General features: G+C 40.5%; 1 protein-coding gene across 2 annotated transcripts in view; it reads left to right on the top strand.

The window, feature by feature from the left end:
• The window catches only part of DAPL1 (death associated protein like 1), a 48873-nt gene that overhangs the window by 3092 nt on the left and 28074 nt on the right, over positions 1-17707 (top strand). For both annotated transcript variants that reach the window (XM_086718666.1, XM_025912340.2), the window contains exons 2-3: positions 7405-7492; positions 10441-10501. In XM_086718666.1, coding sequence (XP_086574792.1) covers positions 7405-7492; positions 10441-10501 — 149 coding nt within the window. The remainder of the gene's footprint in view (positions 1-7404; positions 7493-10440; positions 10502-17707) is intronic.

A 17707-nucleotide genomic window follows, 5' to 3' on the forward strand; every position in this document is an offset into this window, starting at 1 on the left:
CCTAGACATGCCCACAGCCCTGCAGACCAACGATGCACCCTCATCCTTGTTTCACAGAGGAGCAGACTGAAAGTCAGCAAGGTTGAGGGACTGGTCCAAAGCCACAGCTAATGGGGAGTGGGGCTGAGCTTTGAAAAGAAAGTGGGCCCCATGGCAAAGCTCTCCTGCTCTAAAGCCCTCTCTCATTACTTCACCACCTTCTCCTGACTCTCCTTTTGGGTCTTGATTGGCATCTTAAAATGGGCTGAAACATGGGGCCCTTGGGTGGCTCAGTCGATGAAGCGTCTGACTTCAGCTCAGGTCATTGTCTTGTGGTCTGTGAGTTCAAGCCCTGTGTCAGGCTCTGTGCTGACAGCTCAGAGACTGGAGCCTGCTTTGGATTCTGTGTCTCCCTCTCTCTCTGCCTCTCTGCCCTCATGCTCTGTCTCTCTGTCTCTGAAAAATGAATAAACATTTAAAAAATCTTGAAAAACATGGCCTGAAACATTGACTGTAAATGCAAAGTGAATGTTTTGCGAACATCTAACCTTTAGTTAAAATCTTCAAATATAAGTGCTAAGTCACAGGCAGAGTATGCACAAACCTTTGTGTTATTCAGCTTTCCCCCATTCATTTTCCACTGATTAGTGAAGGAAAAAAGTTTATTTTGCTGGAGGATGTATCTTTGTTTACCTTGACTACCCTCTACCAAAACCTGTTGTCTGGAAAATCTTAACTGAAAAGTTATTATATAGTATTAATACTACTCAGAGATAGGAGAGCAAAGGTTCATTTTCCCCACATAAATTTAGATTTTTCTGATGAAACTATCCAAAAGGGCATCTTTCTCTTTTACATTTTTTTTTCAACGTTTATTTATTTTTGGGACAGAGAGAGACAGAGCATGAACAGGGGAGGGGCAGAGAGAGAGGGAGACACAGAATCGGAAACAGGCTCCAGGCTCTGAGCCATCAGCCCAGAGCCTGACGCGGGGCTCGAACTCACGAACCGCGAGATTGTGACCTGGCTGAAGTCGGACGCTTAACCAACTGCGCCACCCAGGCGCCCCTCTTTTACATTTTTTAAATCTCTAGTTCATTTTGCTTATTGAAAGGACCTAAAGTCTTATATATTTGTACTGAAAAACCTGTTAAAATGTTTAATCAGTTCATATTTACCTTTCCCAATTGCAGTTGGTCCTTCTACAGAAATTCAAAAGGCAATATAGTCTCAAACATGGAATTGTGTAAATTATTACATCTTTAAGTAAACTAATTTAGATACAGTGGAACTTTGAAGCATTCTCATGAGCAGACCTATCTGGTATATTGAAAATGGGCAAGTACCTAATTGTGTTGGATTGTAAATACTTATTTGCAATGTTTTATCAACAGGCTGGGAGACCAGTGTGATCAGTATTCCCAGCAGAACTTTGAAGATGACCCTCCCACAAACTGGTTCCATCTGGTTCAGTCACCCCAAGTAGTGAGAGCCTTAATCGATATCTTAGTGTATCCATCTACAGTATGGGGATATTAACTTCCATGTCTTTCTACTGTACATGGCTGACCAAGTAAATTACCTGCCCACCAGAACAACTTTGGTACAAGAACTGTGCTCTGGAAATCCAAGGTGTCTGTGGTTTACTTATGCTTCCTAAATGACTGAGAGCACACAGCCATCACAGAGAGAATTCAAAGATTCCTGGATGAAAGTAAGAATCTTCTGGAAGGATTTTTAATTTCCCTTCAAATATCTTTGTTTTATTGTTCTTAAGGACATTCTTAAGAATGCATTCTTAAATTTCTTTTGACATTCTGTTAAGTGCCTTATATTCTTTCAAAGGGAGGAAAGTAATTTATTTATTTTGGAGTTAAGACTTTATAATAAAGATCATCTAGTTCAACTTCCAGCAAATTCTCCAAAATCCTCCTAAGATGTTCATGGCAAGTGGACTTTTTTTCTTTAACACATTGAGAGCCAAGGGACTTACTCTTGTCCTAGGCAACCTACTTCACTTGAATGACACAAACTAGCTAGGCTAGTAGCCAGGCTCTGCCTTTCAGGAATGTTCATCCTTTGGTCTTCATTCTCTCCTCTGGAACAACATGAAATAAATATGAGTAATAACAATTGTCAAGTGCCCACCATGAACCAGGTGCTTGTATCATCTCTATTCTCTAGAGCAACCTGAACAAATGGTATTATTGAAGGATGTAGAAACTGAGTCTTAGAGAGGTTTAAATATCTTGCTCAAGGTTCCAGAGCTCAAGTTTCTAGAGCTATCTGATCCTACATAAAATTTCCTTACCAAGAAGCCATTCCTCTTCCACATGATAGTCCCTCAGATCTTTGAAGATGGCACCTAAGTTCCCTTGAGTCTATCTTCTTCAGAAGTGATCTTTCCAGACTCCCCAGTTCCCCCTCTGGTCTAGACTTCCCTAGATTGTCCAGCTCCTTGCAGATGAGTGGCACAGAACTCAATATTCCAAATGGCTTCTCATTCTTAACTATTGCTTATTTTAACTGTTAACAAGTTGGCTTCTATAGTTGGTGATAATAGTCAGCCTGGTGGAAAAAAATATGTAGAAACAATAGCATCAGGGAAAACACAAAGAATATTAATAAGAAAATAATTACAGCCCTCCATATTTCAAAAGCACTTGTCACTGGGGCACCTGGGTGGCTCAGTCAGTTAAGTGTCCGACTTTGGCTCAGGTCATGATCTCACAGCTCATAGGTTCGAGCCCCACATCGGGCTCTGTGCTGACAGCTCGGAGCCTGGAACCTGCTTTGGATTCTGTGTCTCCCTCTCTCTCTGCCCCTCTCCTGCTCATGCTCTGTCTCTCTGTCTCTCAAAAATAAATGAATGTTAAAAAAAATTTTTTTTTAAAAAGATACCTCACTTGTCACAAGGAGAATAAAAAATACAATGGGAGAGGAAAGGCCCAAACTCTAGACCTCCTGTTTGACTCCTCTCAGTAGGAGAGACAACAGTGCTATGTATGCCATCACCCCTCACACAGAAGTGCACGCCTCCTTAGTCTTCCCAGAAAAGCCATCCCTTCATTTATTTCACATTTATATTCCCTGGCTGTTCAGAAGATATTTTCACATCATTTGATTTCTGTTGCTGATTACTCTCTATGCCTTTTTCTCACATAATGTTTGTCTGTGTGTGTGTGTGTGTGTGTGTGTGTGTGTGTGTGTGTGTGTGTGTGAATTTAAAGCAGATCATGTGTAAAAATAGCATTTTTTTCTAGACTGCATCTAATATTACAAAATTCTAACAAGAGGCTTTTATAATCAATGAAAAAACAACTTGGTGATTCAAAATGACCAAGTGGAGTTTATTCCATGAATGCAAGAATGGTTTGATAGTAAGATATCCATTAATATATCTTTATATATTAATATCTGTTAATATAATTAACCACATTAAGGACAAAAACCATGGGTCGTATCCATGAATGCTAAAAAGATATTTGTAATTTTTAAGCCCAATGAAATAGTAAGAGTATTTCCTTAATATGAAAAAATATATAAATATATATACATATATATCTGTGTGTATGTGTGCATGTGTGTGTGTCCACCTAAGTGGAAAAACATGAAAAGCAATCTCTTAAAAATTAGGATAACAAAGATGTCAACTACCATGACTAACATTGTTTGACAGGAAGTAACATTATAATTCTTTGCAAGTTATATAATTTTTTTACCTGAAAAACCTAAGGGAATCAACCAAAAAAAAACCTATTATAAATAATAAGAATTCAATAAGATCTAGGTATAAAATCAATGATACAAGAACAACAATCTGTCAGAGTTATCATTGAAGAATCAACCCCATTTACAACAGCAACAGCAACAAGAAAGATAAAATGCTTAGGGGTTAAACTTAACAATAAATGTGTGAGATTTATGCGAACCAGTTCCTTTTTTTTTTAATGTTCTTATTTATTTTTGCGACAGAGAGCATGAGCAGGGGAGGGTCAGAGAGAGAGGGAGACACAGAAGCAGAAGCAGGCTCCAGGCTCTGAGCTGTCAGCACAGAGCCCGATGCAGGGCTTGAACCACAGACTGTGAGATCATGACCTGATCCAAAGTCAGATGCTCAACCGACTGAGCCACCCAGGCACCCCTTATGTGAACCAGTTCCTCAGCGACCCAAAAGAATATACAAACAATGGAAAAGCATACCATGTTCCTAAATAGAGAGCCACTAGGAATATAAAGATACGAACTTTCCCTTTAAAAAAATCTATAAATTTAAAGTGAGACCATTAAAAAAAAAAATACCAGCAGGACTGTTAAGGAAAGAATTGACAAACTGATTTTAAGGTTCATATGGAGGGGCACCTGGGTGGCTCAGTCGGTTGAGCATCCGAACTTGGCTCAGGTCATGATCTCACAGTACGTGGGTTTGGGCCCTACATTGGGCTCTGCGCTGATAGCTCAGAGCCTGGAGCCTGCTTTGGATCCTGTGTCTCCTTCTCTCTCTGCCCGTCGCCACTCTGCTCTGTCTCTCTCAAAAATGAACAAACGTTAAAAAAATTTTTTTTAATAAAGTTCATATGGAAAACTAAATCAGAATAGCTAGTAAAATTCTGCAGAGGAAACAGCAAAAAAGTATTAACTCTATCAGACATTAAAATGTAATGCTACCATCACTGTGTGTCAACTATTCTTTAATAAATATATATTGCTACCATCATTAAACTAGAGTTGGAACTGCAGTAAAGAGATTAATAGAACAGAGTAGAAGTCAAATAGAAAAAAATGGACAAAAATTTGAGCAGTTCATGAAAAGGAAATACAAATGGCTTGTAACACGCAGACAGAAGCAAGCTCAACCTTTAATAAAATAGAAGAAATGCAAATTAAAATAAGATATCTTTTTCTTTGACTTCTTCGTTGACAAAACCAAACATTTCCAGCTCCCATTGTTGCCGGAGGTAGATTGTAAACAGGTACAACCTCTGGGAAGGGCAATTTGGCAAGATGTAACAAAATTCGAAATGCACATAGAACAAGATCACTTGTAGGAATTTATCCCACGGGTATACTTGCACTTGCGCAAAATTACGCATATAAAGCAATATTTGTTGCAGCATGATTTGTGACATCAATGAATTAGAAACATCCAAAATGTCCAACATTTGGGAGTTGGTTCAGTAAACAGAATGTTCATATAATGAAATTTTAAAGTAGATGTTAAAAAGAACAACACATGTCTACATAGATAGGGAATTTTCTCCAAAATTTATCATTGAGTGAAAAATAGAAACTAACAAGATGCAGAACAATGTGTATCTTATGCTGCCATTTAAAAAATAGTAAGATGATGAATGGATAAAGATATTGTGGTTTATGTACACAATGGAATACTACGTGGCAATGCAAAAGAATGAAATATGGCCTTTTGTAGCAACGTGGATGGAACTAGAGAGTGTGATGCTAAGTGAAATAAGCCATACAGAGAAAGACAGATACCATATGTTTTCACTCTTATGTGGATCCTGAGAAACTTAACAGAAGACCATGGGGGAGGGGAAGGAGAAAAAAAAAAAAGGTTAGAAAGGAGGGAGCCAAAACATAAGAGACTCTTAAAAACTGAGAACAAACTGAGGGCTGATGGGGGGTGGGAGGGAGGGGAGGGTGGGTGATGGGTATTGAGGAGGGCACCTGTTGGGATGAGCACTGGGTGTTGTATGGAAACCAATTTGACAATAAATTTCATATTTAAAAAAAAATAGTAATATGATGGGGTGCCTGAGTGGCTCAGTCGGTTAAGTGTCCGACTTCATCTTGGGTCATGATCTTGTGCTTCGAGCCTTGCATCCGGCTCTGTGATGACAGCTTGCAGCCTGGAGCCTGGAGCCTGCTTCCGATTCTTTGTCTCCGTCTCTCTCTGCCCCTCCCTGGTTCACACTCTGTGTCTCTCTCTCCTTCAAAAATAAATAAACATTAAAAAAACTTTTAATTAATTTTTTTTTAATTAGTAATACAATGGGGCACCTAGGTGGCTCAGCTGGTTGAGTGACTCTCAGATTCAGCTCAGGTTGTGATCTCAAGGTTTGTGGGTCCAGCCCTCGGTCAGGCTCTGTGCTGGCAGCATGGGGCCTATTGGGATTTTCTCTCTCTCTCTCTCTCTGCCCCTTCCCTGCTCTCTCTCCCTCTCTCTCACACACACACACACAAAATAAATAAACATTAAAAGAAAATAATTAAAAATTAAAAACATTAAAAATCGTGATATGTAGACTATCTGCATAAACACATTGGAAACATGTAACATTAGCAGTACCTAGGGAGATGAACTGGGAGCTGGAAATAATGGTAGGAGGGAGACTGCAGACCTCTTCGTGCTTTTTGAATTGTGTGCCTTATGGGTGTTTTACAAAATCAGCAAAATATGTAATAATTTTTAAAGAACAAGGGTAAAGTCAAATTCACAAGTGCATTGAGAAATACAATGGGTTTCCCTTATTTTTCACTTTATTGGAACTAGTTTTAGAAATTGCCAATTTGGCGTTTCCATAAAGAGAATTAACAAGTTCAAACAAATCAATGTCCATTTAGCTTTTTCTCATTTGAGTTTGTCAGATTTGAGATGTGCACATTTCCTGGGAACAGAAAGAAGTATTTGCTTTGACTTGCAATCTGAAATGGGTTGTTCCTTTTCAAAAGTTGATTTCATCTGACATTGTTAAACACTTGAATTGCTGTTAGGTCATCTGTAGCCTAATTAACACTAATTGATCTCCTGAATGGCAGGATTATTAATGTCGTTTAATTACTCATTAGAACCTCTGAGCTTGGCCAACATCAGAGGTTTGGGGTCCTGGATGGAAGGTGGGTATCCAGTGGGATCAGAGGCATTTCTCTTGAATTAAATGCCTGTTACCACTGCATGCCCTGACTTTTGGCTCATCTCTCAGAATCTGGCTTTTGAACACTCTAGTTGGGAAAAAAAAAAATGCAAGCCTTGCACAAACTTTAATCTTGTGGGAAAACAAGAGGGTCACATTGTAATTGTCTGTTGCTATCATAAAGAATGTAATTGGTTTGATAACAAGAAAAAATGTTTTTCAGTGAAACACCTAAGGGAGTATGTTGTTATTCTCCTCCCCAAACCAAAAGTGTAAACCTCTCTTGTTTTTTTTAGCCTCAGTTCCTGCTCTCCGCACATCAAAAAGCAGACCTCAGCCCTTCTCCCCTTCCCCACCTTGTTTGCATGACACAATATTTTTTCTTCAATTCAGGGTAACGTTTTATTGTGTTATTTTAGATAAAAGCTTAGATCTTCAGAAAGTAAGTTCTAAAATTTTTTTTCAAGTCTAAATTCATACCTTGAATAACAAAGCAAGACTACTCTTTCTATTCTAACCACGCCTCTGTGTTGATGCTTATTTTGTATAGTAAAAGCCGGAGGAATGCGAATTTCCAAAAAACAAGAAATTGGCGTCTTGGACAGACACACCAAAAAAACGGGATTAGAGAAAACAAGGTAGGGATTGCCTGATTTCTTCTCTTTCATCACCTCAAGGAGTTTTGAGTGACTCTGCTTCCAGAAGTCAGAGGCCTCCCTGCATTTTAGGACAAACCAACCCTTCCTAGACCTTTGCTGAACAGGGTTAAAGGCAGCCAGCCCAGGAGGGGTGGTGTTGGGGGATAAAGATGAAAGGCACATTCAGGTGAAAGGTGACTACCTTCTAGAAGATTCTGGACCCCCTCACCCTCCTCCTTCTCTCTGCAGCCAGCCCAGCTGCCTTGTCCTTATACTTAAAAAGCACAATCCTGACTTCATCTAAACCTGACTCATGTTCCTTTAGCCTATTTTCACATTAGCCTTTAAAATAGTGTCCCTAGGCTGGCCCTAGTTTCATAATATGCTTTCTGCTGTAGCAAATCTTCTGAATTAAAAATAAATGGGGTGGGTTTCTTTTTTCTTTTTTCTTTTTCTTTTTTTTTTTTTTTTTTTTTTTTTTGGTTTTGTTTTAAATCCATCACTCAATTATTTAGAAAATAATGGCCACTATATTTGGCATGGCCAGAAGGCATATAGATACTGAGGTTAGTTTCTCCCTGCTCATTCCCCTGTAACCTTGACAGAAGGCACAATTCCCAGAGCTAAGCAGAGAGCTGTGGGCTGGTCAGGCGCGCAAATGGCCTAACCACTGTGTACTGTGGTTAAAGAAAATGTGTTCCAAAAGAAAGAGACCTGCAAAACTGGCTCCTCCAAGTAGGTAATGAGGGCACTTCAGGGACAATTTCAAGATGGTTTCCATAGATGACTCAATAAGTGATTCAAAAAGAAGTCAATTGGAGGGCATTCAAGATGTGTCCTAAAGAATTATAATGGTAGTAGTCCCAGAAAGAGAATGCAGAGGGAAATAGACTGTGTAATTTCTGTGGCTGTTTCATGTAAAATTATCTTTAATTCACTTTATTTTTTTAAGAGAGAATGAGTGGGGGAGGGGCAGAGGAAGAGAGAGACTCTCAGGCAGGCCCCACACCCAGCGCAGAGCCTGACTTGGGGCTCAGTATCACAACCGTGAGATCGTGACCTGAGCCAAAATCAAGAGTCGAATGCTTGACCTACTGAGCCTCCCAGGTGCCCATCTTTAAATCACTTTTGAAGTTTTCTTCCCAATTTCTGGGAAAGAATTTTTTTGAGGATTTGTGCCACTTTAAAATGAAAGGCTCATTTGCCCCATTACCAGTATGTTTTTGTTTCTTCTGCTATCAGAAAATAACTATCACATAATGAAAGCCAATGCTATAAATCCTCAACAGTGGGGGTCACATTTTATTCATCTCCAGACCCAACATCTAGGACAGTTCTTAGAATAGAGAAATCACTTGAAATTGAAAGCTGGCTTTATTCTGTAACTAAAACCTAATTCAGGCATAAGCCCTGTTTATTGTGACCTGGTTAACATGCCTGGGCCAGGGGCTCAGGAACAACTAAAAAGTCATGGCTTAGGGGCATCTGGGTGGCTCAGGTGGTTGAGCAACCAATTCCGATTTCAGCTCAGGTTGTGATCTTACTGTCGTGAGATCGATCCCCGTGTCAGGCTCCACACTGGGCATGGGACCTACTTGAGATTCTCCCTCTCCCTTTCCCTCTGCCCCTCCCCTGCTCACACTGTCTCTATCTCTCTCACCAAAAATAAAATAAAATAAAAGTGTTTGCTTAGATATATCATCCAGTTGGCAGCCAGTGGACAAGTCATTTATTTCTCTACACTTCAGAAAATGGGGACTTAATTGTGTCGTCAGCTGAATGATGTGGGAAGAGTTGACTAGAGAGTAATAAAGTGGAGATTGGAACCCTCTTAAAAAACTCAATTGTTGCCTAAGAGTCATTAAAAGATGAGAATGGGACCACTTCAAAACATAAACTGTAAGAAGTAGCTCACTCTCTCTTGCCCTATTCACCAGCAACAGATATAGGTATGTGAGGCCTGATATGTGTAGGATTTGGGAGCCATTTTAAAGAAAAATAGTAAAACATTATAGCTATGAAGGGAGAAGGAGCCTGTTCAGGGGGAGGCCTGAAGCTGAAGCTTCATTAGCTCCACCCTAAATTCACCTCTGCTGTTGTCATCGCTTTGTGAGTGTATGCATGAGATATGAGGGCCTCATTTTCATGGACAGACATCCTTCCCTACGTCTTGGAGAATGGCTTTTGCAAAATGTATCATAGAAAATAAATTTCTGAGCATCATCGATCTATGTCCATTTCCTAATAACTTCTAACCAACACAAAACATCCAGAAAAAAAAAAATGCCAAGTACAGTTTCCATCAAGAAATTGTACTGCAGGCTGAGCCCTAACTGATGCTCTCCTACAAAATAAATTGGCCTGAGAAAAAGAAGCCGGACACAAAGGAGTATTTGCTGTGTGATTCATTGTATAAAGTACAGAAACACTCAGAACTAATCTACAGGGCTACAAGTCAGGGAAACAGTTATCCTCAGGGGCAGCTGGTTTAACTAGTTGTGAATATTCACCAGGCTATATACTTCAATGGAAAGATAAAACAAAAATACACTAGTAAAAGGGCACCTGGGTGGTTCAGTCGGTTAAGCAGCCGACTTCAGCTCAGGCCATGATCTCACGGTCCGTGAGTTCGAGCCCTGTGTCAGGCTCTGTGCTGACAGCTCAGAGCCTGGAGCCTGCTTCGGATTCTGGATCTCCCTCTCTCTCTGCCCCCCCTCTCAAAAATAAATAAACATTAAAAAAAATTAAATACACTAGTAAGAATAATTTGACCTACAAAGATTTTTGTAGCACATGGGCACACAGAAGCAGAATTTTTTGCCTTCTAGATATTACCAAGCAAGTGTAAAGACTTACAGGCCAAGTAGATAGCCCCTTGTATAAATCATTTAGCCTCCTTAGTAAGAAAGTTTTCCCATCCTATATGAAATTTTGTCTCATCTTTACAGCGCCATTGCAAATATTGCCAAACTGCAGGCAATGGATACCCTGAACGACACACTGGAGAAGGTGAGCCACGGGTGAGACCCCTCACAGGATGCGCCCAGTCAGTATTTATCCAACACACCAGTCTGCATGGGTGAACGAGCACTGACCACTGAGCCTCTACCCAGCTCAGAGATCTGATGTCCTATGGGAGAATCTACTCTCGGTCCAAGGAACACGAAGAGGTTTTGGTGAGAAAAGTTGTTTCTCCCAAATTCCTAATGTCTATTTAATAAACCTTTTCAAAGATAAGATAGAAAATGAGGCAAGCATCATGATACCAAACTGGCACAGTTTTACTCTGCCATGTTTTTGTAAAAAAGCAGCTTATGTAATAGAAATTCAGAAGTTTTTGATCTTTCTCCCCTCCATAAGGAAATATTTGATTTCAAGTGAAGGTGGGTGGTGGAGGGTTGCATGGCTAAGGGCTGGAGGAAGATTAGGCACTGGGTTTATCCAGTAAAATTTTTTTATGAAGGTGGTTGGCCATTGCCATTTTTGTTTCTATGTTTTGTATTTCTTCTAAGTACCTCCAGAAACTCAGAAAACTCTTACCAGATCGACAGGGGTTTGGTTTGGATTTACTAGTTTGTTTTTACATTTTGTGGGTGAATGAAGTGAGGGTCCTTATTCTACTTCCAGAGGGCAGATACTTGCATTTAAGCCTGTGAATAACCACTCTTTCTGCTGCTTTCACATTAATTGAAGGGACAGGATTGCATAATTTATAGAAGGAAGACTAGCTATTGCCGTCAAAATCAGGGATCTGGAAAAGACTGGAGCATAAACTGAGCAGCTAGGCCTCTAGGGCCCCCATTTGGTAGTGACTTCTCCACTCCCAAGGTCGATTTGACCTTGACCAAATTACTTACCCTGTGCCTTAGAGAAGTCATTTGTAAAATGGAGGCAAGGCAGAGTATATACTTCACAGGGCTGTTGTGTGAAACAGAGGAGTTTCTACATATGAAGTTCTTAGAACAGTGCCTGGCACCTAGTAATCTGTTTGCACTCTGTTCTGGTTAGTAGCACTGGTTTTATGACAGCGAAATAAAGAGGTGTGTATGAAGTCCATGGGGTGTAATAAGGCAGATGGTACATGGCAAGATCTTTTTTTTTTTTCTTTTGTAATCTTTACGCCCAACATGCAGCTCAAACTCACGATCAAGAGTCACAGGCTGTACCAACTGAGCCAACCTGGTGCCCCAGGACAAGGCACGATCTTGATTATAGGCTACAGCTACAAAGCCTCTAAGGTGGGGGGCTTGGTTCTCCTACAAATTGACTTGAGGTGAGGTCATAAGCAACTCTTTGCCTTCCTAGCTTTAGAAGAAGGGTAGGGATGGATGGTGCCCTGCCAGGGCAACACAACCTGCCTACTTCTGCGTCTCACATTCTCCTGCACCTGCCCACTATCCGCCTCTTCCTGAGGGGCCAGAGCATGTCCACACTTGTAAGTGGAACTGGCTGGAATAGACACATTCCCCTAGAATATATGTTAACCCCAAATAAAATGTTTAAAGAGAGTGGTCAATAGAGGTTGATGATGCTATACTATATTAGGTAACAGTGCCAGAGTCTATATTGCTTTTTATAGACATATATGCTTGTGTCTATTACATACAAGAGTTCTTTTCCTTTCCGTTAAAAATATTACTTCCTTATTTCACAGATTAAAAGAAAAATCAAGGGGCGCCTGGGTGGCTCAGTCAGTTAAGCATCTGACTCTTGGTTTCGGCTCAGGTCATGATCTCATGGTTTCGTGGGTTTGAGCCTGACATCGGGCTCTGCACTGACAGGGCAGAGCCTGCTTGGGATTCTCTCTCTCCCTCCCTCTCTGCCCCTCCCCCACTTGCAAGGTTTCTGTCTCTCTCAAAATAAATAAATAAAAGGTAAACAAAAAAGAAAACAAAAGAAAAATCAACAGGAGTAATAACAAGTTGTATTCGTAAATCATAAGAAAACATTGAGCTGATGTGCTGTTTTAACAGCAACTATACCTATTTAAAAAAAAAAAAAAACACCTTTAATACTTAGTTCAATGTTTACTCTCATAGGACTGTGGCTAAGACTGCACAGGTTACTGGGTAGAACAGGTCTGACACAAGACATCAAATGGGTCTCCTGCTGCCTCTGTCACTCACTAGCTATGTGTCCTTGGGAGATTTCTTCCCTTTTCTGTGCCTCAGTTTCCCCATCTGTAAATAGGAATGTGGTTCATAGTATGCGCTTCCTTGAGATCCTGTGAGAAGAAAATGAAGTTATATGCAAAGTACAGCAGAGCCAGATGCAATTAGCCCTCATAAGTGTTAGCTTCTATCCCTAAGCAGCTATCCTACAGGACATCACTCAGAATCCCAGGCAAAGGATAAGAGGCCAGCAACAAAATCAAGTCCCAAGATCCCTGTGTATGACTACCTTGAATATGGTAGTTAGAGAGACCCATGTGTTTTCTTACCACGAAGAAAAATTCTCCCTGAATCCATAGTTCACCCTGAAGCATAATAAGATTTTATAAGAAAGGTCAACTTGGAGTGGAAAGACCAATGCCTTTTAGAAAACTAGATCTGCTGAGATCAGTGGTTGTCAGGAGCTGGGGATGAGAGGAGCAGTTGACCACAAAGGGACAGGAGGGAATTTGGGGGGTTGAGGGTTCTGTCTCTTGATTTTGGTCACAGACTATACATACTTATGGAAAGTCATGGAACTGTACACTAAAAGGGTATATTTTACTGTAGATAAGTTATACCTTAATTTTTTAATGAAAAATGCATAAACCCTATAGCCTCATATAAAAATTAGGATATATAAAAGATGTAGTGATGTAAGTACAGGTATCTGCTGATGGATTTTCACATGCATTATGATTCCCCTCATAATATGTATTGTCATGAAGACCCAACAATACACAATTAGCCAGAAGAAATACACTAGCAGAAATGAGGGTCATATCTTCTGCATTTTAGTAACATTCATTCATGCACTCAACTAGAAGTATGTCTAGTTTCAAGAACCCATGTTAATTCTCATACCAATGCAAGAATTTAAAAGTCTAAGACAGAAAGAGGGCAGTCCTATTCATAGGATCTCATCAACCACTGAAACATGGTAAGAAATTTCTATCCATATGTTATTTATCTCTGGATGACCCACTTTAAAATCAACCTAGGGTTTGAGATTTGGGAGATTGAAAAACAATCCCCCAAAGCTTGGAATTGTATGAATCTAAGTGGCAAGCAGCCTAAAATTTTCCTCTTCCACGATTTCCAACTCCTCCCTGCACACAGACCTCTCTCCCACTACTTTTTTCCTTCCCTCCCTACCTCTCCAGTCAGCCCTTCCTGCCTCTTCCAGCCCTACATGATGAGAGAATTCATATTGCCTGGTGACAGGTCATACAACATGATATTCCTGCAGAAAAGAGATTTTGCTTTTTTTTGTTTTCTTTTGTTTTTTTGTTTTTTTATTTTTTTTTTAATATATGAAATTTATTGTCAAATTGGTTTCCATACAACACCCAGTGATCATCCCAAAAGATGCCCTCCTCAATGCCCATCACCTACACTTCCCTCCCTCCCACCCCCCCATCAACCCTCAGTTTGTTCTCAGTTTTCTTTTTTTTTTTTTTTTTTTTTTTTAAATTTTTTTTTTTCAACATTTATTTATTTTTGGGACAGAGAGAGACAGAGCATGAACGGGGGAGGGGCAGAGAGAGAGGGAGACACAGAATCGGAAACAGGCTCCAGGCTCTGAGCTGTCAGCCCAGAGCCCGACGCGGGGCTCGAACTCACAGACCGCGAGATCGTGACCTGGCTGAAGTCAGACGCTTAACCGACTGCGCCACCCAGGCGCCCCTGTTCTCAGTTTTCAAGAGTCTCTTATGCTTTGGCTCTCTCCCACTATAACCTCTTTTTTTTTTTTTTTTTCCTTCCCCTCCCCCATGGGTTTCTGTCAACTTTTTCAGGATCCACATAAGAGTGAAAACATATGGTATCTGTCTTTCTCTGTATGGCTTATTTCACTTAGCATCACACTCTCCAGTTCCATCCACGTTGCTACAAAAGGCCATATTTCATTCTTTCACATTGCCACGTAGTACTCCATTGTGTATATAAACCACAGCTTCTTTATCCATTCATCAGTTGATGGACATTTAGGCTCTTTCCATAACTTAGCTATTATTGAGAGTGCTGCTATAAACGTTGGGGTACAAGTGCCCCTTATGCATCCGTACTCCTGTATCCCTTGGGTAAATTCCTAGCAGTGCTATTGCTGGGTCATAGGGTAGGTCTATTTTTAATTTTCTGAGGAACCTCCACACTGTTTTCCAGAGTGGCTGCACCAGTTTGCATTCCCACCAACAGTGCAAGAGGGTTCCCGTTTCTCCACATCCTCTCCAGCATCTATAGTCTCCTGATTTTAGCCACTCTGACTGGTGTGAGGTGGTATCTGAGTGTGGTTTTGATTCGTGAAAAGGGGTTTTGTAACCCCAAAAGCTCTCTAAACTAAAAATCTGGGAGAACCGGTCTCAGACCAAGTTCCATCAACTCCTTAAAGGCTGTTTGAACTTTTAGAAGTCATGTAGCTCCTCTGAGATTTATGGTTGCTCATTTAATCTTTTTTTTTTTTTTAAGGCAACGAATGAGAGAGAATGATACTGCCAAATATAATTCTTTAGACAGTTATGGAAGTTAAATTTGGCAATAGTTGTGAAGCTTCTCTGGACATGAAAGTATCCAGTTAAAGCATGAGTAACAAGGTTGGGTTATGGTGTGGAGGGGGATGGAATGTTGAAACCTAGTTAAAGTTGGAGCCACTTTTCAAGTTGCCAGATGTGTCGCCATTGCCAAAGTTAGTGAGATGTATGTGAAATGGGATCCTGGGGGAGTGGAAACTATCAAAGGCATCTGCAAATCTAAAAAGGTTTCTCCTGTTCTGTAGATTAACATCGCTGTAGGAGTATCCTTGAATTTCATTGACTGGAGCTGAATGTTTTGTTTTAAGCATTTTGCTTAACGGGGTGTGGAAATCAAAGTGCCAACATTCAAGTTGGAAGTTAACACCCTGGAAAGATGAATGGAAGAGCTCCAGTCTGCTAACACTACCTAACTTCAGGCTCTAAAACAAAACCTGCCACTGATTTTCTTGCATCTAGAATTTCTCTCCTAGCTCCAGTCATGAAGATTTTTATCATACTTCTTTTGTGTTTTCTCTGAAACTAAAACTATAGGTTCTGAGGTCACAACTACCCAAGATGAAGGTAAATTCTCAATGGAGTAGTTTCTATTGATCTGCTTTTCAAGTTCAGTGTGTTGTCCCTTCTATGATGGAGTCACAGCAAGGCAGAATCCTTTTACATATACTGGCCTTAAATTCTTTCTCTTCTGGGGCTACCCTGGATTCTCTTATCCTAATAAATCTGGCAAGAAACACCTTTCTCTTTAGAAACCCTATCTTTTTTAAAAAACTAAGATGAAAATTCCAAAGCTTCCCCAAAGTTCAGATGCCAGCCTGAAAGACAGCTGGTTGTAGGTTGTACTCTGGAAAGATATTCCTACTTATTTCTAGTTCCAGTTTGAAAATAAAATCTTCCTATTGCCCTTGATACAAAATTTACAGGAAAAAAATTAGGGCATTTGGAACTTGACCATTTTACTTACAGTCTGATCAGTTCTGATGGAAGACCCTTTATAGACTCTCCACTGACAACCCCCAAGTCCTTCTACATTAAGGTGTTCCTGTTCCTGATTGAGGGAGTGGGGCGTAGGAGAGAACTTGATTCTCTTGTTGTATATTCAAGAGTTGCTATACAGTCTTGCTACTCCCCCAAACCTGTACATCTGTAATTTAATAATTATGGGCAACTTCCCTAAGCCTATGGTCTTTGCCAGAATCATTTCCACTTCCTTCTCAATCCTGTCAATTTTTTCCCCCTAAACTTTCCCAGATCAGTTCCCAGATGGCCAACAGGCCCCAGGGACAGTCTCCCATTCATTCTGATCTGCAACAAGCCCCTCCTAAAAAGCAATTGAGTGAAACTTTTAGGATCTATCTCCGTTAAATGCCTTAGTTAAAATGTAACCCCTAACCCTTGTGCATTACTGGTGGAAACGTTAAATGTTACAGCCACCATAAAAAAACAATATGGCAGTTCCTCAAAAAAATTAAACATAGAATTATCACATGATCCAGCAATTCCACTTGTGGGATATACCCCAAATAATTAAAAGCAGGGATTTGAATAGATGTTTGTACACCAGTGTTTATAGCAGTGTTATTCATGATAGTTAAAAGGTGGAAGCAACCCAAATGTCTATTATCCTATGGGCCTATCCAAATGAAAAGATAAACAAATTGTGGTACATACACAGTCAGTGGGATATTATTCAGTCTTAAAAAGGAAAGGGATTCTGACACATATCACAACAGGAGTAACCCTTGATGACATTGTGCTAAATGAAATAAGCCAGACACAAAAGGACAAATACACTGCCTGAGTCCACTTCTCTGCGACACCTGAAGTAGTCAGAATTCATAGAGACGGAAGGTAGAATGGTGGTTGCTGGAGGCTGGCAGTGGGGAGGAGGGAGTGAGGAGTTATTGTCTAAAGGATACAGAGCTTCAGTTTGATGTGATGAAGAAGTTCTCAAGATGAATGGTAGGGATGGTTGCACAACCATGCAAATGTATCTGATGCCACTGAAGTGTACACTTAAAAATGGCTGAAATAGGGGCGCCTGGGTGGCTCAGTCGGTTAAGCGGCCGACTTCGGCTCAGATCATGATCTCGCGGTCCGTGAGTTCGAGCCCCGCGTCGGGCTCTGTGCTGACGGCTCAGAGCCTGGAGCCTGTTTCAGATTCTGTGTCTCCCCCTCTCTGACCCTCCCCTGTTCATGCTCTGTCTCTCTCTGTCTCAAAAATAAATAACGTTAAAAAAAATTTAAGAAAAAAAAAAGAAAAAAAATGGCTGAAATAGTAAATTTTGTTCTGCGTAGTTTACCACAATTTTTTAAGTGATGAGAAAAAAAAAATGCAACCTCTAAAGTATGGAGATAAGCCTGAAGATGATCAGGTAACAAGTTAGTGCCGCCAGTCCCCTCCTGTCCCACCCCCACAGGGGTCACTCTCATGCCTGCAGAGCAACAGTCAACTCTGGGGCTTCATCTCCTCAGTCTCAACTTGCCATCTTGCCCTGTCTCACCTTGGTTACTTGCCCACATTTCTGTTAGGTAAG

Source organism: Puma concolor, chromosome C1 (genome assembly GCF_028749965.1).
Source record: "Puma concolor isolate L17-30 chromosome C1, mPumCon1.1.hap2, whole genome shotgun sequence".
Lineage (NCBI taxonomy): Eukaryota > Metazoa > Chordata > Mammalia > Carnivora > Felidae > Puma > Puma concolor.